We start from the raw sequence: 25546 nt of genomic DNA, 5'->3' as shown, positions 1-25546 counted from the left end.
TTATCTTATAAGTTTCAAGTTACCTTTGTTTATAATTTTTGTAAGTTACCTAAGTTACCATGGTTGCTTTTCTCTTCTCGCTTTCTGCCCTTTCTCTTCGACCTCTTTTCTTACGCCCACCCCCTCTTCCCCCTTCTGTCTTATCTGCCCCATTCCCCTCTCCTCCTTCATTGTAATTTCCTCCTTTCAGAGTTATTTGTAAACCGGTGTGATGTGCCCCACGAACATCGGTATATTAAAAGTTCTTAAATAAATAAATAAAATAAATCAGTGTAATGGGACAGAAAGAAGCCAATAAACTAGAGCTTGCACCTCCAGATCTGCAACTTGCATCCACAGAAATTCCCAGTAATGGGTGCAAAAACAGAATTAGGACACTTCCCCATACTACTCGCTGTATGAAAATAGAATATTCAAATGTACAAACTCCCTCCATTACTAAGTACTCTGTGAAGAAACACAAACCCTTGCAAAAGTCACTCAGCACATACATAGCAAATCTGCTCTACCAGAAAAGGACTAACTGCCAGGCCTCACACAGCAGCAACACTTCAGCTATGCAGGCCCTAGAACACCAGTGCACCTCCGATGGGGAAAACAGGACCAGCTGGACTGTTATAGAGCCTGGCCCACAAACTACAGGCAGGCAGGACACCTCCCCTCGGCCATAGACACAAAACACAGACCAATACTTGTGAAAGAAGAGTAAGTGACCACAAACTAGAAACATGTGGACTAAAATCTGAACTGGAAACCCCAAGTAGTCAGACTCTGCCTGCAGTGCAACATCTGAGAAAAAGAAATACATTTCCTCTTCTACTGTGCAAAATACAAAGATAGAAGAGATGCACAGATCAAAGATTTCCCATAAAAGAATGAGCAGGAAAAACTTTGTCTAATCCTGGGGGAAACAGGAGCAAAATATGATGAATCCTGTGACCATGCCAAAGGCGTAACATGACCAGAGACAATATGGACCAGTACCAGAACTTGGGAATTGCACTTGCTTTTATGCTGGATATGCGTGTACTATTAGTTTTACTTCTCCCCACTGATGTGACAGAAAAAAGGAACACTGGTCTAGCAAGTTTGCAGAAACTTTTAATTAAGACCCAGTGTAATAATATCACCTGAGAGGATAAATACAACGTCACAGGTTTGTTTGCTCTGCCTTCCCTGATCCTCCTATGACTCTGAAGGCCACTGGAGCCTCCCCTTAGCCCTCTGCAGTGCTGGGAGGAGAGAGGGACAGCCTTGTACTCTGCTTCTCCATAGCTCCTGGCTGGAGGAGGGGACGGAGCCATCCTCCTGGGCTGCAGCAGAGGCTGCGGAGGGACAGCTTGTGGCTCGCCATGGGCCAAAGGATTGGACAGCCCTGCTCCAAGGGCTGTCCAAGGTTCCACGTCTTCAAGCATCTCCTGGGCTTGGCGGCGCGCCGAAGAGTTTGGTGCATAGCAACAACCATCGCTGTGTGTCTGCTGATTGGGGTAAGTGTGTCTTATGATAAGGGGAATGGAACAACTCCCCTATGAGGAAAGACTAAAGAGGTTAGGACTTTTCAGCTTGGAGAAGAGACGACTGAGGGAGGATATGATAGAGATGTTTAAAATCATGAGAGGTCTAGAACGGGTAGATGTGAATCGGTTATTTACTCTTTCGGATAATAGAAAGACTAGGGGACACTCCATGAAGTTAGCATGGGGCACATTTAAAACTAATCGGAGAAAGTTCTTTTTTACTCAAAGCACAAATAAACCCTGGAATTTGTTGCCAGAGGATGTGATTAGTGCAGTTAGTATAGCTGTGTTTAAAAAAGGATTGAATACTTTCTTGGAGGAGAAGTCCATTACCTGCTATTAAGTTCACTTAGAGAATAGCCACTGCCATTAGCAACGGTAACATGGAATAGACTTAGGTTTTGGGTACTTGCCAGGTTCTTGTGGCCTGGATTGGCCACTGTTGGAAACAGGATGCTGGGCTTGATGGACCCTTGGTCTGACCCAGTATGGCAATTTCTTATGTTCTTATGTTCAGGTGACGAGCCCCTCAGGTAACTGCCAGTGTAGACCCCAGTCAGATTAGCCCCAGGGCAGAATGCCAACGTACAGGATCTGAACCCAGAACAGCAGGTCAGGCGGTTCAGTCTAAAGACTGGAGGGTTCCCAATGTTTGTAACTCAGAGAATCCTGTGCAGATAAAGCCCCTCTCCTCTGCCCCTGTCCCACACAGCAGGTGCCCCGTTTGTTCTCAGGCTTCTCTGTGCTTCACCCAGGCTTCCTTGAATTCAGTTCCTGTTACTATAAGGGGTGTCAGAGCAAGAAACCCTTTAACCTTGGGTGAATGGCAGTGACCGGGATTTGCAGAAGATCCCAGGAGTCTGTCAGAGCTTTTCCTATGCGCAGAGTACGGTCCCACCATCTCGGTATTAGGAGACCAGAGGTCCCACCTTCTCCCGACTTCCTATTGGCTCTCCCTATGTGTTAGTCCAGGGAAAAAGTGAAAAATTAAAAAAGAAACAACAACTTTGTGCATCTGTAGCGGTTCCATAGCCCGGAGCGAGAAAACTTCCTTCTCTGAATCCAAAATCTTAAAACCCCAGGTCAGCTTCTTTCTCTCAAGTCTTCCCTACACATTCATTCTCTCTCTCTCTCTCTCTCTCTCTCTCTCTCTCTCTCTCTCTATATATATATAAACATATAAAAAGAAACATCCAGTTTCCTCTAGAAATCATTTCCTGTCATAGTCACTGTCCCCTTCCTCTGCAGGGGGTGAAATCGGTGGCTCAACCTCCACTAGGTCGGTCCGGTCTGCAGTAGCAAAATGAATGACACCGAAGCCGGCCACACCAAGCAAGAGTCCACTTCCCTGTGGCGGTGGTGGAGATAGGAGTGGGAGGTCCTGAGATAGAAACCATGGCTGGGATGAGGGCTCCTACTTTATCTCCAGTTATTCTTGAATAGCTTTTCTGTTGACAAGCACAGGCTAAACTACGAGAGCCCTGCATTTTGCTTAGACAGGTAAGAGCTGTAACAAAGTCACCCAACATTTCATATTACTACATATGAACATAAGAAATTGCCTTGCTGGGTCAGACCAAGGGTCCATCAAGCCCAGCATCCTGTTTCCAACAGAGGCCAAACCAGGCCACAAGAACCTGGCAATTACCCAAACACCAAGAAGATCCCATGCTACTGATGCAATTAATAGCAGCGGCTATTCCCTAAGTAAACTTGATTAATAGCACCAGCATCAGCTTCCCTAAACTGACCGCGATTAGAGTTTGAGTTTGAATTAGACCCAAACCAACCCCCCTGGAGTAAGCTTTGTAAGAGCTGCAAACACAATGGCGAACCTTTGAGTAAATTACCAATGAGACACTTCCCCAGCCGCAAAGAATTTGTTTATCACTGCCCAAGGTCACCAAGATATTATGTGTCTGCAGCTACAGGGGATTAGCATGACATCTTCTCTATCCCCAGACCTAAAAAAAGAGGGGGTGGAATAATGTTAATAGCAAAAAAAGAACTGAGACTGTCCCAACAAGCCTTCAAATCGACGACCAAATTAGAAATCGGACTATTCAAATCCTCCCAGCTTCAAGTCTGCCTTATTTACGCCCCCCCGGGGCTCCTAGAATCCGACCCTTCTCCACTCATCGAAACCATAGCCAAACACATCAACACTAACTCACCGGCTATTATTTTAGGAGATTTCAACATCCATGTTGACTCCCCTACCCTTTCATCTAATTGCGAAGCCCTTCTCTTTTCTCTCCAGGCTATGGGATTCAAACAAATTATAAACAATCCCACACACAAGGCAGGCCACACGCTTGACCTGATATTCACTAACGAAACCATCTCGCCCATCACCCCTCCTTCCTGCTCCCCCATCCCCTGGTCAGATCACTCGATGATAACTACAAAATTATATATAAAACAAAAATTGACCCCTATTGTTACTAAATCATCGATCCAGTTCAGAAAACCCTGTTCCATGGACACTCTCAACAACAGCCTGGCCGAAGAACTAATTAAACTGGACTTCTCAGATGCGGATACCGCTATGAACTCCTGGCAAACTATTACATACTCAGTAGCTAACAGAATTTGCCCTGTAACAACAAAAGTTATCAACCCAGCCTGCACAAACAAGAAACCCTGGTTCTCAACCGAACTAAGGAAACTCAAACAGGATCTACAACACAAAGAACAACGCTGGCGGAAAGATTCCTCCCCTTCCTCACTTGCTTCGTACAAAACAGCAATGAGCTACTATAGGACATCCATTACCCGCTCCAAACGAGATTTCTACGCCAAAAAAATACACGGCTTCTTATATGACCCAAAAACTCTGTTCTCATATGTAGCTGCCCTTACCACACCTATGCCCCTCACCATCCCAGAAGAAGAAGCCCAGAACAAATCCACAGAGTTGGCTATCTTTTTTGATAACAAAATCAAAAACCTACTTGCCCCCCTGGCTTCAACTAACATTGCTCCAAACCCTTCGCAACCATTAAGCCTCGCAACCAATAACCCTCCGCCTAATATCCACAGACCGTCACTAGAAATTCTTGAACAGACATCCTCCCTGGAAATTGAATCAATAATCAAGAAAATGAAACCTTCCACTCATCCTTTGGACCAAATACCGACCAAACTACTTCTCACCATCCCTAACACCATTGCTAAACCGCTGGCAGACATCATAAATTGCTCCCTCAATCAAGGATCGGTCCCGGACTCCTTAAAAATTGCTTCACTTAAACCCCTACTTAAAAAACCCAACCTGGACCCAGCCGACCCTGCAAACTTCCGCCCCATTGCAAACCTACCTTTTATAGCCAAGCTAATGGAAAAGCTTGTCAACATCCAACTCACAGACTACCTTGACTCCCACAATATTCTCTACCCCTCTCAATTCGGATTCAGGAAACGCCTAAACACAGAATCCCTCCTTCTTTCTCTAACGGACAACATCCTGATGGGCCTTGACAAGGGACAATCTTACCTGCTAGCCCTTCTCGACATCTCTGCCGCGTTCGACACGGTAAACCACACTATCCTCATAAACCGTTTAATGGAAATAGGCATATCCGGCTCTGCACTGCTCTGGTTCACATCCTTTCTGAACAACAGACACTACAAAGTCAAAATAAATGACAAAGAATCTCACTCCATTCCATCAAACCAAGGTGTACCTCAGGGTTCGTCTCTTTCCCCTACCCTGTTCAATATATATCTACTCCCTTTATGCCAGCTACTCAATAGTCTCAATCTCACCCACTTTATATACGCGGACGATGTACAAATCATAATCCCCATCTCGGACCCCATCTCTACTCTAAATTTCTGGAACAACTGCTTACACGCCATCAACCTTCTGCTCTCGAGTCTCAATCTGGTCCTAAATACTTCCAAAACGGAACTACTGGTTATCTCCCCTAGTGACAACAACCCCCTCGCAAATAATGCTAGCATCCCATTAGCAAACCAGGTCAGAGATCTTGGGGCCACCCTTGACTCTAGAATGAACTTCAAAAAATTCATTAACGCCACAACCAAAGAATGCTTCTTCAAGCTACAGGTCCTGAAGCAACTTAGACCGCTCTTACACTTCAAGGATTTCCGTTCGGTGCTTCAAGCCATACTGTTTTCAAAGATAGACTATTGTAACGCTCTATTACTTGGTCTCCCCGCTTCGTCCACCAAACCTCTTCAGATGCTGCAAAACGCAGCGGCTAGGATCCTTACAAACACTCGTCGCAAGGACCATATCACACCAATACTAAAAATCCTACACTGGCTGCCCATCCAATATAAAATACTTTTCAAGGCTCTCACCATCATCCACAAATCCGTCTACCAGCAATCCACTCTCCAACTCACCTTCCCACTTGAATTACATACTTCCGCAAGACCGATCAGAACTGCCTACAAAGGTTCGCTCAAGGCCCCCCCCAACAAATCATCGGTCCACAACACTATTCACAAGCGAGCTCTTTCAACAGCAGGTCCACTACATTGGAATTCACTTCCGCATGACTTACGCCAAGAACAATGCCATTCAACTTTCAGAAAGAAATTGAAAACCAGGCTGTTCGCAGAAGCCTACCGCTGAAGGATCTCCTCAACCATCACTGACTCTCACTCTCCCACCCCTCCCCAATCCCTACCCCCCCTCTTTTCCCTCTCCCCTTCCCCCCCACCCAACCTCACCCTTTCCTTCTCCCTCTGGACATACCATGCTAATAACTGCCTAGGATAAACCTATGTTTATGTATCTTATAGTTTTTTGTTGATTTATATATTTATCTCTCTCTAATCGTTTCTTAGTTTAAACTCTGTACTGTCTTCCATTGCCCAGGTTTTACGCTCCCTGTTTAATGTAACTTTACTTTCTACCTTGATGTTAATTGGTTTCCCCTCAGTTACATTGTAAACCGGTACGATAAGACCTAGTCTTGAGCATCGGTATAGTAAAAGAAATAAAATAAAATAAATAAATAAATAGGTCTGATGGTTATCTAGGGAAGCAACCACACATTCCCTAGCAAACTAAACGAGCCCTCACTGCAGATTGTTCAGGGCGAAGCAGAAATACTGATCAAATCTGTTAAATCTCCTCCAATCAGGAGCAGCATCCCGTCTCCAGGCATGGCTCTATCTCAGGGGTATCCAGCATGCTTTTTGCTGCATAGATGTCCCCAGGTCAGTGGAAGCTTGATCCTTCGTTTCTTTTGTTTCCATTTCAGGTCCTGGTCACATTTTGGGACAATGAACTTGAACCTAAGTTATTCTCCTATTTTCCAATGAGGGTGAACAGGTTGGAGAAAGCAACGTCCACCCTCCATCCTCCTAAAATAACACAACCCAGGCCCAGTGGGGACTCACCTCCCTGGCATGACTCTGAGGAAGTGAAGATGCTGAAGGAGCTGATAGCATGGCCAGAACCACAGGGGACACCAAGTGTTGACTCCTCCACGAGTCCTGAGAATTGTGACTACCAGATCCTGAATCCCAGAGCCCACTATTCTGTTGGAGAGACCCTGGAGCTGCTGCTAACCGCGAGAGACCACCAGAAGAGACCAAAGAGCTACGGAGGCGATTTCTTACAGGCCAAACTCCATTCCCCCAGACTGAAGGCTGGGGTGACGGGGTCTGTGCGAGATCACCAGAATGGGACCTACACCGTCACCTTCCTGCTGCTGTGGCCTGGGGATGTGGAGGTTTCTATCCGGCTCATACATTCCAGCGAGGCCGTCCAGATCATGAAACGACTCAGAGACACTAGGCCAGATAAGGTCTATTTTTATGGATATTTCCAGAAGAACGGGACTACAGAAAGAACAGAGTGTAACCTGCAAATCCTGGAGAGGCCTGTGTGCGAATACATTGACCCCAAGATTGGGGAAAGGTGGGTCTGTGTCAGGCCGAAGCAACTACCCTGTAGCTCTTTGGTTTACCACTCTGCAGGAGGCAGCAGGAAAATCACTACCACAGAGGAAGAGATGTTTCTAAATGGGTAATTGCTTATCTTCTCTTTTTTTTTTAGTTATATATATTATTTAATGGAGTCCCAGCATAGTGTTTATTATATGATGAGCTGAATACCCAGTCTACGTTTTCTTATAAGATCCGAGAAAGTACAGCTCTGAAGGGCCACGTGCCACGTAGAGAGCTGACTGGTGGCACATGGGCAAACGGCATTCACAAAACCAGCTTCACATCATCCACCCCTGAGGGAAGTGCGCCTGTCTGTCTGAAGTATTAGGGTGTGTAGTGTTACATCCAGGATTGGACTGAGGCATGTGGGGACCCCGGGCAGGCTCATGATCTGGCACCCTACAAACCGATATTTAATTTGGTGGCCCTTACAGGTTGACACCCCCGGTTGGCTTGCCCCTTAATCTGGCCCTGACATCTAAGAGGGTTTAACTGTGGTGGCTCTAATGAGGCCCTTTGAATGTTTAATTTATCTTTATATTCCCATTGTACCTGTGATGTTTGCTTCACATCCCATTTGGAGAGCAGCTTGGATGCTACAGATGGTTTATAAAGACAAGTGATGGCTTTCCGAATGATGGTATATAAAACTCAGCAATAAATAAATAAGTAAGTAAGTAAAATACATTCTGAACAGCTTGAAATTATCTGGCCATTGGAATGTATTGCCAGATCTTCTTGTGTATTCCCTATGATGTTGGCCACCTGCCTCCCTATCGATGCCGTACACTGTATGTTTAAATGCCCAGAAACACTCCCTTGAAAGGTCCAGGTGAAAATGCTTCGTCGCTGGCAGATCCTGATCCTTGGGGGAGGGAGTGCAGAGAGGGCTCTTGTACAATGACAATTTTTCTCACGTTAGGAAAATAACACAAGACACCAAGACCCTGTCAGGGATCTGTTCACCCGAGAAGCAGCGTCATTATATTTGGCTTCCCCAACATCACCCCCTCCTCCACATGAGAAACCTGACTTGGGTGCTCATTGAACTGTTCACATGGATCAGAAAAGTTTTTTTTTTCTTCCTGATCGAAAAAGCTAAGCGTGGTTCCCTGTGCGTACCTGGATCAGTCCAGACTCCTGGGTTTTGCCTCTGCACCAGCAGATGGAGACAGAGAAAAACTTGGAGAGCACCCCCTCTAAATCCGGTTTGCCACCTGCAGCTCTTCAGTATTTCTCTGTCTCCAGGAGATGGAGGTGGTGCGAAACCTGCAGTTCTGAACTAATCTTAAGATGTGAAGAAAAAAAAAAAAAAGAAAGAATTCAGAACAAGTCAAGCAGGACCAGAAGTTCTAGCAGACCTTCCAGGGGGTTGGCAGGACCTGGTGGGACCATCCCCCCTGGTAGCAGTATTGAAGGAGCAAGGGTTGGGAACCCAGTTTTCCTCGAGCTTGTGGGCACCAGGGGTGACAGCTGATGGGCCGGCTCCCACCCCCTCCAGCATGGACCCCCTCCACCCTCTGTAATGGAGAGTGAGACTGACCCATTCCCACTAAGCATGGGAACAGTGGCCATTTTAAAAGCCTTTTCAGCTGCTAAGGAGAAATCGGGAAAGGGAGCAGATCTCCTGCCCGATCTGTCGCCAGCCAACCTGAGTCCTGGGGACCCCCAGGAATATCTACATGAGTTCTCTGAAGATGACCTTGATTCCCCGTAGGGGGATTTGAAGGGTCCAGCTGGGTTTACCGCTGATTTTGTGCTTTTAATGCACAAAGCTTATCTGGCCAGTCAGTCCCAGCAAGGAGGTTCTTACAGGCACTGGCTTGTTGAGAGGCTGCCCAGTAAAGTCCCTAAGCAGCCAGAGTCTCAGGGGCCATTTGAATCTGGAAGGTTGGGGGCCCCTCGACTGATCCTCCTTCTGTAGAATCTGACCTCGCGGGGTCTGTGGGGGACGATCCCTCCTCGGGGCCCCCCCCCCTTTTCCTGGATTGGATCCGGATGAGCCAGAGAAGGCGTTACCTTTGGACAGGGATGATCCAAAGGTAGTTTGGCTGTTTCAGAGGGACGAGCTGAATCCTCTGATTCCGCACGTCCTGGCGGAGCTGGGCATAACGGTTCCTCAGGATGACCCGGGCCAAGACACAGTGGATTCAGTCATGGCGGGGTTGCGAGGTTCGGACAAAACTTTCCCTTTTCATAGAGTGGTTCAGCAGCTAATGGTCCAGGAGTGGGATACTCCGGAGGCAGTTCTGAGAGTGGGCCTGGCTATGAACAAGCTCTATCCTTTGCCTGAAGAAACTCTGGAGCTTTTGAAGGTACCTAAGGTGTACACTTCAATGTCAGCTGTCACCAAGAGAACCACCATCCCGGTAGCCAGGACAGCAGCCCTAAAAGACTTCCAGGACAGGAAGCTAGAGGTCCATCTCTAGCGCATCTTTAAAGTTTCAGCTCTTGGCATTCGGGCTGCAGTCTGTAGCAGCTTCATGCTTTGGGCAAGCCGGAGGTGGGTACAGCAGTTGCTGAATACCAAGGACCTCCCACCTCATGAGTCGGAGCAGGCAGAGCGCTTGGAGGTGGCGGTGGCCTATGAAGCAGGCGCCTTATACAACCTCCTTCGTACCTCCTCCAGAACAACGGTGTCAGCGGTATCAGCGAGGATGCTTTTATGGTTATGTAACTGGTCTGATGTTTCCTCTAAGGCTCAGCTTAGTACACTCTCTTTTAAAGGCAAGCTTCTCTTTGGTGAAGAACTGCTGATAAAGTTTCTGGGAGACAATAAGGTGCATAAGCTGCTGAGGATAAACTAAGGACACTAAAGGTTTTCTTTCAACCCGCTCTCGTTTTTGGGGGCAAAGGCGCTTCCGACAGAGCAGGGCACCTGGAATGGGCCAGGGAGGTCCCAATCCTGGTCTCAGTCCTTTTGCGGACATAGAGCGAGCTGAGATGGGGCCGGTCAGGGGTCCCTTGGGTCCAAATCCTCTCAATGAGAAGCAGCCAGCCCATTCCTCCATCCCAGTAATTGACGGACGGCTCCGCTTTAAAATTTGTTTGACCTCTACGAGACCTGTTTATGATCCCTCCCTGTAGTTCACCAATAAAGAAACAGATTGTTCGGCAAACCATCCACAGGCTAGCGTATCTAGGGGCCATCATCCCTGTTCCCCAGGAAGAGTGGGGAACAGGGCGGTATTCCATTTATTTCATGGTGCCTAGAAAGGAAGTCTGATTCTGGATCTGAAGAAGGTGCCGCGTTTTCAGATGGAGACCCTGCGCTCGGTCATTGGGGTGGTGTGCAGCGGGGAGTTCTTAGCTTCCGTGGATCTGACGGAAGCATATCTGTACATCAGTATCCACAGGATCATCAGAGGTTTCACCGGATAATGATCCTCAGAATGCATGTCCAGTTCTGTGCCCTCCCGTTCGGTCTCGCTAAGGCTCCATGCATTTTCACCAAGGTGCTGGTGGTGGTGGCGGCAGGTCTTCAAAGGGAAGGGGTGCTAGTTCACCCATACTTGGATGACTGGTTCATTTGGGCGAAGCCGAAGGAACTCTGCCAGCAGGCGGTGGACAAGGTTTTGCACCTTCTGCGGTCTCTCAGTTGGGTCGTCAATCAGTGCAGGAGTCATCTTCATCCTTCTCAGGTCCTGGACTTCTTAGGAGCACGGTTCGATATCCGAGTGGGCAAAGTCTTTCTCATGGAGGAATGAATCACCAAATTATGGACACAAGTTCAACGCCTCTTGCCAGCTTCTGTACCCAGAGTCTAGGATTATTTGCAGGTCCTTGGCTCCATGGCGTCCACTCTGGAGTTGGTCCTCTGGGCGTTTGCTCATATGAGGCTCTTACAGAAAGCACTGCTATTCTGTTGGGATCTGATGTCGGAGGAGTTTCAGATTCCCTTACCGTTCACAGAGTCCGCCAGGTCCAGTCTTGGTTGCTGGCTTGCCCGAGACCTCTTGAGGCACAGGGTGGACCTCGAGTTGCCTCAGTGAATGATAGTGACCACAGATGCCAGCCTCTCGGGTTGGGGCGCAGTGTGCCAGTCTCAATCGGTTCAGGGCCAATGGTTGACGGAAGAGGCAAAGTGGCCCATCAATCGCCTAGAGATGAGTGCAGTGTGTTTAGCACTACAGAGGTTTTTTCCACTCTTGCACAACCAGGCGGCGCAGGTTCTGTCGGACAATGCGATGACAGTAGCTTACATCAACCATCAAGGAGAAGCCAAAAGTTGTGTGGTAGCCTTGGAAGTGAATATGCCAATTATTTGGGCAGAACAGCATCTAGTCTTGCTGGCGGAATCACACATAACAGGGACCGACAATGTGCAAGCGGATTTTCTGAGCAGTCAAAGGCTAGACCCAGGAGAGTGGGAGCAGTCTTCAGACACAATGACCCTCCTTTCTTGCAGATGGGGTCCTCCATCTTGCAGGGCGGTGACCTGGAAGTCTCTACCTTTGCCAGACACTACTGTTTGGACATTGAGGCGCTGGATGTCAACAATTTCGGGGGCAGTCATTAGAACAGGACTCTCAAGGTCCCACCCCAGATAGGGAAGCTTTTGTACATCCCAGGAGTCTGGACTGATCCGGGTACATACAGGGAAAGGAAAATTGGTTCTTACCTACTAATTTTCGTTCCTGTAGCACCACAGATCAGTCCAGATGCCTGCCCTTTGGGGGTTGCCAGGATTTTCTTGAGAGCCCACTTGATCTATCTTAACATTATTTTGTTTTCTGATACACTACAGGCTTCTCCTTATCCTGCTCAGAGAATTCACATGTACATAGTTGGATTGGTCATTTCTTTCTTGTATTTGCTTGACATAACAGTTGAATCGTTACATATTTTCTGCTTTGGTAATTTTAATACTGAAGAGCTGCAGGTGGCACACTGGATTAAGAGGGGTGCTCGCGAAGTTTTTCTCTGTCTCCACCTGCTGGAAGAGAGGAAAAACCCAGGAGTCCGGACTGATCCTTGGTACTACAGGAACGAAAATTAGCAGGTAAGAACCAATTTTCATTTTGTCTATTGGCTCCTAACAGGACAATGACCCAATCCACAATAAAGGGGCGCATGCCAGCTCTTCACATCCTGGACAGGAACAGCAGCCGGGGTAAGTGAGGCCTGCACCGATCTGGAAAGAGAGGCACTGGCAGGGAAAAACCACTTGGTCCACCTGAGGCTGCCCATTGTGCCTCCCGTGCTGTCACAGGTCTTACTCGATCTGTGGTCTTCTCCCCCTGTCCCCACTGAGATCCCTTTCTACCTACCCCACGCATGCTGCAGTTCTGACACTGTTTCAGCTCCGATCAACTCCGCTGGCCCGGATAACCACCGCATACTCCTTTTCTTTCTCCCTCTCTTCACAACCTTGTCCTCTACTGAAGATGGTTAACTTATTGAAGCCTGCTAGACACTTAAATGTTTGCCTTTCCCCCTTTATCAATTCCTCACTCGGTGCTGGATTGCAGTTCCAGATCTAAAGGAGCCAGATAGAACTGCCTAGTAAACAAAACCTTCTCCTTTAGTTCCTACTCTTCCCCGTTGCATTTTTCTCTTTTCGCTTGTATCTAAAGACAGTTATACCCCTTGCCTTTACTAACTGCTCTTGATAGTCTAACCTCTGTCTCTGCCTTCCTCTACTTCATGTAATTTTGCCTTTCCTGCTCCTTCAGTCTTTGTATGTTTTTCATTTTTTACTTTTTCTCCTATTTTTTTGACGAACCACAGTGGTCTCCTCATTCTGTTCCCCTAGCTAACGTGCCTGACACAAGGATTTGTTGCCATTTCAAAGCATTGCTGTCCATAGTTTCTCTGTATGATTTCCAACCCCTGCCCCTGCTCCTGCTCCTAACAAGGCTTCCTTAACATAATTATTCATTTCCTTATCATCAACCCTTTGGAAATCTTGGGCCCTTGTTCTAGTATAGATGGGATCTGATCCAGCGTTTACACTGAACCACAGGACCCCAAGTTGTCCCCTACCCCAGCCTCAGTGATGCTGTCTCCATTTCTCAGTCTCAAGTCCAGTGTCTCATCATCATGAGTTGCTCAACCAGTTCTTTGTGTAGGGATCCCAGTAGCCCTCTTCTAGCCGATCCTTTAGTTGGCATTGTCTGATCCTCACCAGGTAGATCCCCCCCATTAACAGCTCCTATCATTTGCATGCTCTCCTTCGGATGGTTTCTATCAGATCTATATCTACCTCTTCCTCTTATGATTGTAACTTATCGATTACACCTACAGGGATATTAGACTCATTGGGTTTCCTCAAGACAGCTCCCATGGACCCCTTGCTTTAATTTTGTCCCTAACATATAAAGCTACTCCACCTCCCTTTTTTATGCACTCTGCCCTCTCTGAATCTAGCTAATTCTGATATCCAAAAAAGAGAGAGTTAACGCAGGATACAAACGCACTCTAAGGAAAACGTGCTCTTCTAATGTGAGTGTAACCTCCATCCTCGATGTATTCACCCTTCCCAGGTGAGCCTCGGCCTCCCGCCTGCACCCCTGGGCTGCTGATCCCAGATCCGTCCGGGTTCTATTTGAACGACGTCTGGACCTCCCGGGTCTGTTCCAGCAAGAGGTTCCCCATGCCGTCTGACATCAGCCGATGCCTGAGGAGGAAAATCGTGTACATGTTTGGGGATTCGACCATGAAGCAGTGGTGGGAGTACCTGGTGCATATCGTTCCCAGTAAGAGATGGAGTTCTCCTTCATTCTTTTCTTCCCCAAGCTCCCCCTCCTGACTCTCCCTCTTTCACCCATTTCCCTCTTTGTTCCTTTCCTCTACACTTTCTTCTTTTGCCTGCTTTCTTTTCTGCTTCTCTCCATCTTCAGCCCTCTGTCCTTTCCTCTCTCTCTTGCTCTCTGTTGGAATTGGGAACTGTAGATATGACTGCATCATATATTTGGGTTAATTTCTGATCTGTCTATTCTCCTCCTGCTGCAAGATCTCCTACTGATCCAAAGCACCTATTCCTCACCAGGCACATTCCCCCAGTAGCGTTTGTAAGTGAATGTAGGGCTGGCCTGGTGGATCAGTGACTGTGCTGTGCCCTGCCGTGAGGAGGGATCTGGGTCCACTCCCAGCTGAGATTTTTCGCTCCCCGGGTTGGCTGGGGCTGTGGAGACTATAGAGGCAATGTCACAGTTTCTAGAGGTGGAGGAGGGATGCAGGACTTCATAGGTATGGTGCAACAGTGACATCTAGTGGCTGGAAATAGGCCCCTCGATTTGTAGGGGTTTTTGGAAGGAGCCTTGGTGGATGGTTCCTGGCAGAGCAGCATCGCTGCAGTAACTGGATTAAAATTGGGAGAGGGTTGTAAAATAGGGGGGGGGGGGAATCTGGAGGTAGCTGTGAATAAAAGAGCACAGTGCCAGATCCCAGCCCTGGTTCCAAATGAGTTAAGGAAACAGCCAGCCCAAAAACAGTCTATCGCACTTCCTATAAACAATAAAATTACAACCTGGATAAATTAACGCTGTTTTAGGTTTGTGGAATGGGGGCTTGAAAGTATTTTGTTGTTTCATGACTGAGTGAGGTTCGTTGACATCCTGCGGTCCAGGAAGAACAGTGACCATCTCCATCCCCTTTCGTTACAGCTCTGAAGGAGATTGATTTACACGTCCAAAGGCATTCGGGGCCCCTCCTGGCTACGGATTCTGAAGGGGGCTATCTACTGCAGTACCGGGCACATGGGAACCCCCTGAGGATGAGGAAGTACTGGGCAGCAGACCGCCACTACGTGGCGAATGACATTGATGCCATCGGCGGGGGATCAGATCTGGTGATCGTCCTCAATCTCTGGGCCCACTTTGTCACTTACCCTGTCGAACCATACATCCGCCGGCTTCAGAACATCCGGCGGGCGGTGACAGATCTCCTGCAGAGGAGCCCTCAGACCACCGTCATCATCAAATCGGCCAACACGGGGTTCAACATGCTCCATGGCAGCGACTGGCTGTCCCTCCAACTGGACGTCATTCTGAGGAGAATGTTCTCGGGGCTCCCGGTGGCTGTCATCGACGTGTGGCAGATGACCTCCTGCCACTATCTGAAAGAGAACCTTCATCCTCAGAGAATCATCATTCAGAATGAAGTGGATCTGTTCCTCTCCTATATCTGTCCCCGCTGAGACTGCACCAATTAATCCTGTGACTGTTGCACCTTCTGAGGTGTGACTGCTCTCCTGAGGCAGGCCCTGCCTCCACCTCCTGCTGAAGGAAGCAGGAGGTGGAGGCAGTACAAAAGCAATTAGCAGAACATGTAGACAACAATAACATATTCTACCCATCACAACATGATTTCAGAAAACACTATAACACTGAAACATTACTAATCTCACTAACAGGTATTTATTTATTTATTTATGTATTTATTTATTTAAACATTTTTCTATACCGTCGTTAAGTTAAATACCATCACAACGGTTTACAGAAGGGCACGATAAAGAGAAATATGGGTGGAATAGATTACAAATTACTCGTGCGCCATCATAGTACGGTAACAATGTAAAATAATAAACTAGGTGTGTAAATTAAACCTGATTGTTAGGAACAAATTAAGCAGTTTGATTTTAACATTAATATGCTTATGTAGGTTACTAAAAACTTCTAGCTTGGTGCATCCTTATCGCTCAACTATTTTTCTCCTTTTCTTTATCTTTATAAAATGCTTGTTTAAAAAGCCAGGTTTTCAGATTAGTGTTGAATAATTTCAGATGTGTCTGCAGTCTTATTTCGAGTGGCATGGTGTTCCTGAGTACGGGACCAGCCAGTGACAGTGCTCTTTCCCTTACTTGCGTGAGATGTGCTGATTTGACAGAGGGGACAGTTAGTAGAGCTTTATTTGCAGATCTCAGGTTTCTTTGTGGTACATGCACGCGCAGTGCCGTGTTAAGCCAGTCGGCTTTATCATTGTGGATTAGTTTACGGATTATACAAAGTGCTTTATATTGTATTCTTTGTTCAATTGGGAGCCAGTGGAGTTCAGCAAGTGTTCCTGTAATATGGTCACTCTTTTTTTTGCCTGTCAAAACTCTGGCAGCGGAATTTTGCAATATTTGCAGAGGCCGAATTGTAGATTGAGGTAGTCCTAACAGCAGGGAGTTACAATAATCTGTACTAGCGAATATCATTGCTTGTAGAACTGTGCGAAAATTGTTAATTGTTAATAGAGGTTTAAGTCTTCTTAGGATCATTAGTTTTGCATAACCTTCTTTTATTTTCTGTGAGATGTGTTGTTTCATGTTTAGCTCAGGGTCAATTATTACTCCTAGATTCCTAACTTTTGTTGCTAACTCGGTGGTTTGAATATTTTTGATTGTGAATGTTGGTTGTGTGTGGTTAGTGTTTTTACGTTCAAGATGTAAGAATTCAGTTTTGTCAATGTTTATAACCAATTCCATCTGGTTTAGGAGCTGTTTAATTATTTCTAGGTACAGATATACGTGCAACACCTCTGTTAATTATATAATCATGTAAATATTCCAGAGGACAATAGGCTACATCTAAAGCCCACCAATTAATAATTTATTATGTATACAAACATGTTTTTCAAAAATTTTTTCTTACAATCATGTGTGAGGCATCTATACATTTAGAATAAATTCTAAAATGTGATCAATACAATTTATTGATCCTAAATCATACTACATCCACACCATTCATCCATAAAACCCACAATGCATATATATCATCAATAATACATTACATATCTAAACAAACCTATATGACATGTATATATCTGTACAAAGACCCTTTAACAACTGTTCAACTATTCCTACGAGATCACTCGTTTCACCTGCATAACAGGCTTCTTCAGGGAACCTTTAGATATTATAAATATGGGTCAAATATTATTCACAAAAAATTGTTTCAATAAACATATACAGTATTGAATTTGTCACATATTTTGCAGATGTCCACTCCATACAATGCTCTTCTCATGCTGAATTTTTGTGCTTCTCCCACCTCAAATGTGGTCCTCACACACTTATTGACTGAAATATATCAAAAATAAGTAAATGAACTCATTTAAATATCACCAAACAAAACAAACCACACTTCAAGTTCAAAAAGTGCCTTAATACGATCTTACCCACGTTCACAAATTCATGATAATTACACGACCAAACACCGCTGCCTTGCTGCCTTATCCAGGCTCAACTTTTATATCGATTACAAATCGCGGGAGTCTCACCGGCTGACTTAAACTGGCTTAACTTCCATCGCCAAGTGTCTTGAAAATCCTATAACAAATATCATTAATCCTTGTCATTCAACTCATACCGCTATAGACACATTTCCCTCATGGCTCTCACTGCTACATAGTTACTTTACACTTACCCCAATTAAATCTCCATGAACTTGCACACTCAAGACCATCAATTCGCTTCCTGCACTACTTCAAAAATGCTTTCAAACATTGTAACAAACCCGACCGGATACATAGTTGCTCCCTTCCTTCCAAACGCTTTCGGCTAACTGTGCAGACCGCCATCCTTTTAAATTACATGTATCCTATCCAATCCCACGTAGCTGGCGTACCTAATTGCAGCATTACGTCTACACCGTTGTACTCTCAAACTTAGTGAAGGCAGATTAATTATTTCTAGGTACATATTGGCTAGTTTCATTGTTTCTTCAATGGTGTTTGGAATGGGTAACAGTAATTGTATATCATCTGCATAAATGTAATGTACGATTCCCAGTCCTGCTAGTAAATGACATACTGGGAGGAGGTAGATGTTAAAGAGTGTTGCAGATAGGGCTGATCCCTGTGGGACACCAGTTAGCAGTTTGACTTTGTCTGAAAGTGCATTTTTGATTTGTACCTGAAAACATCTGTTTAAGTATGACTCGAACCATTTTAGTGTTTTGTTAGTGAGTCCTATTTCTTTCAGTCTATTGATTAGTATTCTGTGATTTACAGTGTCAAATGCTGCAGAGAGATCTAATAGAACCAGAATGTAGTGTGTTCCTGTATCGAATCCTCTTAAGATATTGTCTGATAGAGCTAATAGCAATGTTTCTTTACTGTAGTGTTTGCGGAATCCATGTTGTGCTGGTTATAGTATGTTGTTATTTTCAAGGTGGTTAGATAGTTGTTTTTGAACTGATTTTTCGATTAGTTTGGCTATTAGGGGTAAGTTGGAGACTGGTCTGTAGTTGCTAAGATTTAAGGGGTCAAGGTTCTTTTTCTTAATAATTGGCTTGATTATGCCTCCTTTCAAGGTATCTGGCATTACTCCTTTGTCTAGTGAGAGGTTGATTATTTTAGTTAAGGTTGGGGTTATTGTGTCGGCTATTTTTTTAAGTTCTGTAATGGGTATGGTGTCGCTTTTGTGGGTAGCAGGGTTTAATTGCCTAATCATTTTTTCTACTTCAGGGTGTGATACCTCCTCAAATTCATCCCAGATACTGACGTCTCTAGTGGGCATCCTAATCTCTTGTTTTGTAGTTACAGGGATTTTTTTCCTTAGATTCTCGATTTTGTCATTAAAGAATTGGGCTACATAATTGCATTGATTTTCTTGTAGGGTTAGATGATTGATAGTGTTGTCACATGTTAGGTTGTTTACTATATTAAATAGGGTTCTGGCATTGTTTGCAAATTTTTCTATTTTTGAGCTGTAGTATTTTATTTTGGTGTCTAAGGCTGTTTTTTTGTAGTATGCTAGTTGTTTTCTGTACTTAGTTAGATTCTCGGTTGATTTGTTGTTTTTCCATTCTTTTTCTTTTTTTCTAAGTATCCGTTTTACTTCTTTGATTTGTTCACTGTACCATGGATTGTTTGACTTTAGTTCTTTAATGCGGGCAGTTTGTAGATAGCGTACTACGCGGATTTGATAGCGGCAAACACTACATTTTGATACTACTAGATCTGTCCGCAGCATTTGACACAGTGAACCATAACATACTATTAAAAAGACTGGAAGAAATTGGATTACAAAAATAACCAATTGACTGGTTCACATCCTATCTTACAAATAGATCTTATCAGGTAAAGATAAAAAACACAATATCAGACAAGATTGGCCTAAAAACAGGAGTCCCCCAGGGCTCAGCACTCTCAGCGACTCTATTTAACATTTACATGCTCCCCCTCTGCCACCTACTAGCAGGGCTAGGTATCATATGCTACATATATGCTGACGACATCCAACTAATTCTACCAGTGGAAGAGTCAATTGAGAAAACACTGAACTTTGCAATGATGTATCTAGACATAATAAAACAACTATTAACTCAAATGGAACTAGTAATTAACATAGAAAAAACGGAATTTATACACCTTGAACGAAAAAACATTGAAGAATTAAAAATCCCATCAAACTTAAAAATGATAAATTAGTGGAGTTAAACGATAAGGTTAGAAACCTAGGAGTTATTATGGACACCAAAATCAGCCTTAAACAACACATATCAACAAAAGTAAGAGAAGGCTATGCCAAACTAATGGTCCTTAGAAGACTAAAACCATTATTAACACAGGAACACTTTCGTACAGTACTACAAGCACTAATATTTGCCAGCACGGACTACTGCAACACACTCTTCCTAGGTTTACCAAACACCACTATCAGGCCACTGCAAATACTACAAAACTCAGCTGCCAGAATACTTACTGGAAAAGGCAGAAGAGATCATATCACCCAAACACTTGCGGATTTACACTGGCTCCCAATTGAACAGAGAGTACAATTCAAAACACTTTGCACAATTCATAAATTAATTAATGATGAAAACGCCGACTGGCTAAACACTGCTTTACGATTACATGTCCCACAGAGAAATCTCAGGTCAGCCAATAAAGCACTACTAACCATTCCCTCGGTCAGAACAGCAAAGTTGACCCAAGTGAGAGAGAGAGCTCTATCTTTGGCAGGACCATTATTGTGGAACACATTACCACTTGAACTGAGATTAATGAAAGAATTAAAACTTTTCAAAAAAGGCCTAAAAACTTGGCTTTTCAAAAAAGCATTTCACAATGAGAGCGATGACTAACAATACATACAGCTGAAAGTCACCAACAAAAGGAAAATTGACAATTTTATTATTTGTTACCCATTATTAAATATTAAATTGAAACAGTATACACATATATGATTATCCCAAAATCATATGAATAGTAACCCCAACCCATCTCTCATTTAGAGTATATTACTGAACTATGTAACCGTAAAATACTGGCACACCATGGATAACTTAGAAACCTAACCAACCTATTTCGTGCCGAAATGTAAACCGTTGTGATGGTATATTACTAAACAACGGTATAGAAAAATTATAAAATAAAAATATAAATAAATAAATAAATAAATAGAGCGGTCTCTGCATGCGTTTTCCTGCCATGTGACCACCACAGCATCTTGAAGCCCAATGAAAACAAATTGGAACATGTTGCCTGTAAACCTCATCTTGTCCACCAGATGGCAGCAGAAGGAGGATGGAAGAGATTTTTGCAGTTTTCATCCCCTATAAAAAAAAAAAAAGTCATATTTTTTGTCTGCACATTAAATATATTTCTTCCATTATTTACTTTATAATCCTGCTTTGCAAAGCGTCCCTCTTAATTTTTTTGCTTCTGGGTCTCATTAGAGCGCCATCGCCAGGCAATTTGGCCACGTAAGAAAGTGCCCCCTCACTCTCAGCCCCAATGTTCCCTGTAAGGATTGGGTTGCTGTGTGCAAAACGTTTTTCTCCTGAGCAAAATATTTTGTTTCATTCCCCTGTAAGCACTACTTTCTTTGATGCAAAAAGCCCATCCATTTTATGCTCACAGTAACCCAATCCTTAGAGGGAACATTGGAGCGGCATGCACACAAACCTTCCCACACACTAACACACTTTCCTGTTCATTCTCCTACTCTTTCACATGCATTCATGCTCATTCTCACAAACACACGCAGACACGGTCCTCTCATTCCCTCCCCAGACTCAGCTGCACACGCACACTCACTCAGTTCTCCTCTTCCATGCACACACTCATCTCAGTAACTGCAAATCCTTCACTGCCAAACACTTTGAGAAGTAACACAAACCCCTCAGGACTCAAAACAGCAGCCGTCTTATCTATGACATGCAATGCAAATGTTATACCAGAACACTAATACACCGCCTACTGGGGTTAACAGAACAAAGCCCTACAGAAAAACTACATGCCAACAGAAATAGTGCACCTCAGTTACACGTGCAGAGCACAGACAAACCCTTACCTAATACAGTATAAGGGACTGCAAATTAGAAACAGAAACATGCAGACAAAAATAAAATGGAAAGCCAAGAAGCCAGACAGTGGAATTCTGAAGAAAGAACAAAATACAAATATGTAGTGCACATTCCCTAAGATAACGTTTGCCAATCGCTAAAAATAAAAAATACTAGGGATGTGAATCGTTTTAGGACGATTAAAATTATCGTCCGATAATTTTAATATCGTCTTAAACCGTTATGGAACACAATACAATAGAGATTCTAACGATTTATCGTTATAAATCGTTAGAATCGTGAGCCGGCACACTAAAACCCCCTAAAACCCACCCCCGACCCTTTAAATTAAATCCCCCACCCTCCCGAACCCCCCCCAAATGACTTAAATAACCTGCGGGTCCAGCGGCGGTCCGGAACGGCAGCGGTCCGGAACGGGCTCCTGCTCCTGAATCTTGTTGTCTTCAGCCGGCGCCATTTTCCAAAATGGCGCCGAAAAATGGCGGCGGCCATAGACGAACACGATTGGACGGCAGGAGGTCCTTCCGGACCCCCGCTGGACTTTTGGCAAGTCTCGTGGGGGTCAGGAGGCCCCCCACAAGCTGGCCAAAAGTTCCTGGAGGTCCAGCGGGGGTCAGGGAGCGATTTCCCGCCGCGAATCGTTTTCGTACGGAAAATGGCGCCGGCAGGAGATCGACTGCAGGAGGTCGTTCAGCGAGGCTGAACGACCTCCTGCAGTCGATCTCCTGCCGGCGCCATTTTCCGTACGAAAACGATTCGCGGCGGGAAATCGCTCCCTGACCCCCGCTGGACCTCCAGGAACTTTTGGCCAGCTTGTGGGGGGCCTCCTGACCCCCACGAGACTTGCCAAAAGTCCAGCGGGGGTCCGGAAGGACCTCCTGCCGTCCAATCGTGTTCGTCTATGGCCGCCGCCATTTTTCGGCGCCATTTTGGAAAATGGCGCCGGCTGAAGACAACAAGATTCAGGAGCAGGAGCCCGTTCCGGACCGCTGCCGTTCCGGACCGCCGCTGGACCCGCAGGTTATTTAAGTCATTTGGGGGGGGTTCGGGAGGGTGGGGGATTTAATTTAAAGGGTCGGGGGTGGGTTTTAGGGGGTTTTAATGTGCCGGTTTTGCGATTTTTCGATTTTTCGATTTTTTCACGATTTTTCACGATTTTTCACGATATTTTACCCCCCCAAACGGCAACAATACGATTCCCTCCCCCTCCCAGCCGAAATCGATCGTTAAGATGATCGAGGACACGATTCACATCCCTAAAAAATACATTTTTTTCCCTTTATTGTCTGATCTTATTTTTCAAATCGGTTGGTCCCATTTTTTTTACGTTTCTTGGTCTTTTCCCAATTCCTTTTACAGGGTCTTCTTTTTTTTTTTCTTTCTGGTTTTTTTTTCTCCACCTAAGGGGAAAGAGGCCGGTAAAGGTCTCACGCCAGAGGTTTCAGGAAAAAGTATTGAAATGAGCACACAACTCTCGCGTGGCTGGTCATCCAGGAGTATCTCGAACTCTCAAGCTCCTTCAGTGCCACTATTGGTGGCCCCATGTAAAGAACGACGTGAAGGTCTACGTGGACTCCTGTGCTACTTGTGCACAGAACAAACCTGTTTGTGCCTGACCCTTGGGGTTGTTGCATCGTTCCCAGTCCCCAGGGAACCCACATTTCCACAGACTTCATTGTGGGCCCTCTCTCACATGGCTCTACTAGGATATGGGCCATAGTGGATGGATTCTCTAAAATGGCTCATTTCATACCTCTCTTTGGACTACCTTCGACCCCTGAATTAGCCTGTTTCTTCATCCAACGTGTTCACATTACACCATCTCACATCCTATCTGACAGGGTATCCACGTCACTGTCCGCTACTGGAAGGCCCTCTGCCAGAAGTTCAGCATCATTTTAGACTTCACCACAGCCTACCACCCTCAGAGCAATGGGGCAGATTGAAATGATCAATCAGGTCCTCGCAAACTTTCTTTGACTCTATGTTAAGAAAAAGCAAGACAACTGTGCTATCCTGCTGCTTTGGACAGAGTTTTCACATAGCAACCATGTGAGCAGGGCCACTGGTTCTTTTCCGTTCCAGATCATCTGTGGAAATCACCCTCTAGTACCGCTTCCTCTGCCCCGCAGCCCATCACCACCAAAGAACTCCAAGACCTTTGGAGTCACTCCAATGTACTAATCTTATGGGCAAGTGCTTAGTACAATAAATATGAGGATGCTCGACATCGACCAGCGCCATAATTCAAAGTGGGTGATCTTGTTTGGCTAAATACTCAACACTTATGCCTTCATGTACCCTTGCTATGCTTGGCACCCCAATTCATTGGATCTTACATTGTCAGAAATGAAACTTAAATGTTGCTATTACATAAAACTTGACAGATTTAAGGTGTTTTAAGTTGCTTTATGTGTTTGATATTAAAAAGGCCTACTCTATGCTGCTAGGAATAGGGTAGGAAGAACAGACACTAGGAATATCTTCATAGCTTTGCTAAACACAGTAGATAGAGCTAAAGAGAATATTTAAATTGTAGCTTTTGCTGAAAGTTAAGAAAGAAAAAGTAAACAGGCCGCTGCAAGAGACACAGAACCAAAGTTACAAATTTGCCTGCACAGCTTTGGTGACGTCAACTCCTTCTGCAGAAACAGTTAGCTATATTTCTGTTCCTTATTATATCTGTACATCAAGAGAAGCAATGCTGAGAGCAGCCCCCCCCCTTCCTTTGTTCCAAGGAAACAGATGCAGATCTGTCAAGATAAGAGAGATCCCGATGTTCAGGCCACAGATAGATAAGTACAGCGAGGGCAGCCATAAACCCCCTTTGCCCACACACTCCCCCCCCCCCCCCCCACTTTACACAAGCTTCTAGCAGAAACAGAAAGGCCAGCCCTACCACAGGTGGTAAAAGAAAATAAGTTAGGCATGCTAACCGCAACGCTGAAAAAGATGAACTAAGGGGTATAAAAGGTCTTGTCTGTTCAGAGAAAAGTCTGCTTGCTGGCTTGCAACACCCATTTGCAAATGATATAATAATAATAAAAGATTTCTTTCACTGAAGTTTTTCTGTTCACAGTCTTATCATTCCCAAAGAGGGAATAGTATTTTATTTTCCACAACATTGTCCAACAACAAATGCTAAAGCTTCCCATCTCTCTGTGAATCCATAATGTGTTTCATGTCTCTCTATTGAAACTGCTGGTCATTTCCTGGTCCTCCAGGAAGCCTCCCACACCTACAGATATAACCTCAGAAGAAAATATGCCATATGAGGTACAAGAGATCTTGAACGCACGTATTCAGCAAAATAAACCATAATATCTCATCACATGGAAACACTTTGGACCAGAGGAGAATTCTTGGGAGCTTGCCACTAACCTCAAAGCACCTCTCCTTTTAAAAGAGTTCCACAAACAATTCCTCTCCAAACCTTTAGTAGGGGGCTTAAGAGGGGGTAATATTACTTTTTCCAGCTTGTGGGACACCGTTGGCAGGCCAAGACAGGACAGTAGCACAGTTAAGAACATGTGGGCAAGGAGGCCACTGTGAGGCCTAATATAGGACAAAAACAAGGCTGGGAACACGCAGGCAATGCCTAAGACAGGACAAGGGAAAACTAGGAACATACTGGCAAGAAAGGCCTAAGACAGGACAAGGGAAAACTAGGAATATACTGGCAAGAAAGGCCTAAGACAGGACAAGGGAAAACTAGGAACATACTGGCAAGAAAGGCCTAAGACAGGGCAAGGGAAAACTAGGAACATACTGGCAAGAAAGGCCTAAGACAGGACAAGGGAAAACTAGGAACATACTGGCAAGAAAGGCCTAAGGCAGGACAAGGGAAAACTAGGAACA

The 25546-nt window shown here is 45.0% G+C and overlaps 1 protein-coding gene across 1 annotated transcript; it reads left to right on the top strand.

The window, feature by feature from the left end:
• Positions 1–654: 654 nt before the first annotated feature.
• LOC115078730 (NXPE family member 3-like) lies at positions 655–15786 on the top strand. The gene is made up of 5 exons (XM_029581721.1): positions 655–1487; positions 6758–7527; positions 12491–12561; positions 13934–14146; positions 15056–15786. Exons 1-5 carry the CDS (start codon positions 1353–1355, stop codon positions 15586–15588), a joined length of 1722 nt encoding a protein of 573 aa, XP_029437581.1. The 5' UTR covers positions 655–1352; the 3' UTR covers positions 15589–15786.
• Positions 15787–25546: the final 9760 nt, after the last annotated feature.

Source organism: Rhinatrema bivittatum, chromosome 16 (assembly GCF_901001135.1).
Source record: "Rhinatrema bivittatum chromosome 16, aRhiBiv1.1, whole genome shotgun sequence".
Lineage (NCBI taxonomy): Eukaryota > Metazoa > Chordata > Amphibia > Gymnophiona > Rhinatrematidae > Rhinatrema > Rhinatrema bivittatum.
This window is presented reverse-complemented; position numbering and strand designations above follow the sequence as displayed.

Bases quoted from the DNA above. Each gene is read 5' to 3' on its own strand.
- LOC115078730 (XM_029581721.1), top strand. From the start codon at position 1,353: ATGGGCCAAAGGATTGGACAGCCCTGCTCCAAGGGCTGTCCAAGGTTC. The intron at 7,528-12,490 runs GTAATTGCTTAT...GGCTCCTAACAG, and splicing joins GAAGAGATGTTTCTAAATGG to GACAATGACCCAATCCACAA. The intron at 14,147-15,055 runs GTAAGAGATGGA...CTTTCGTTACAG, and splicing joins CCTGGTGCATATCGTTCCCA to CTCTGAAGGAGATTGATTTA.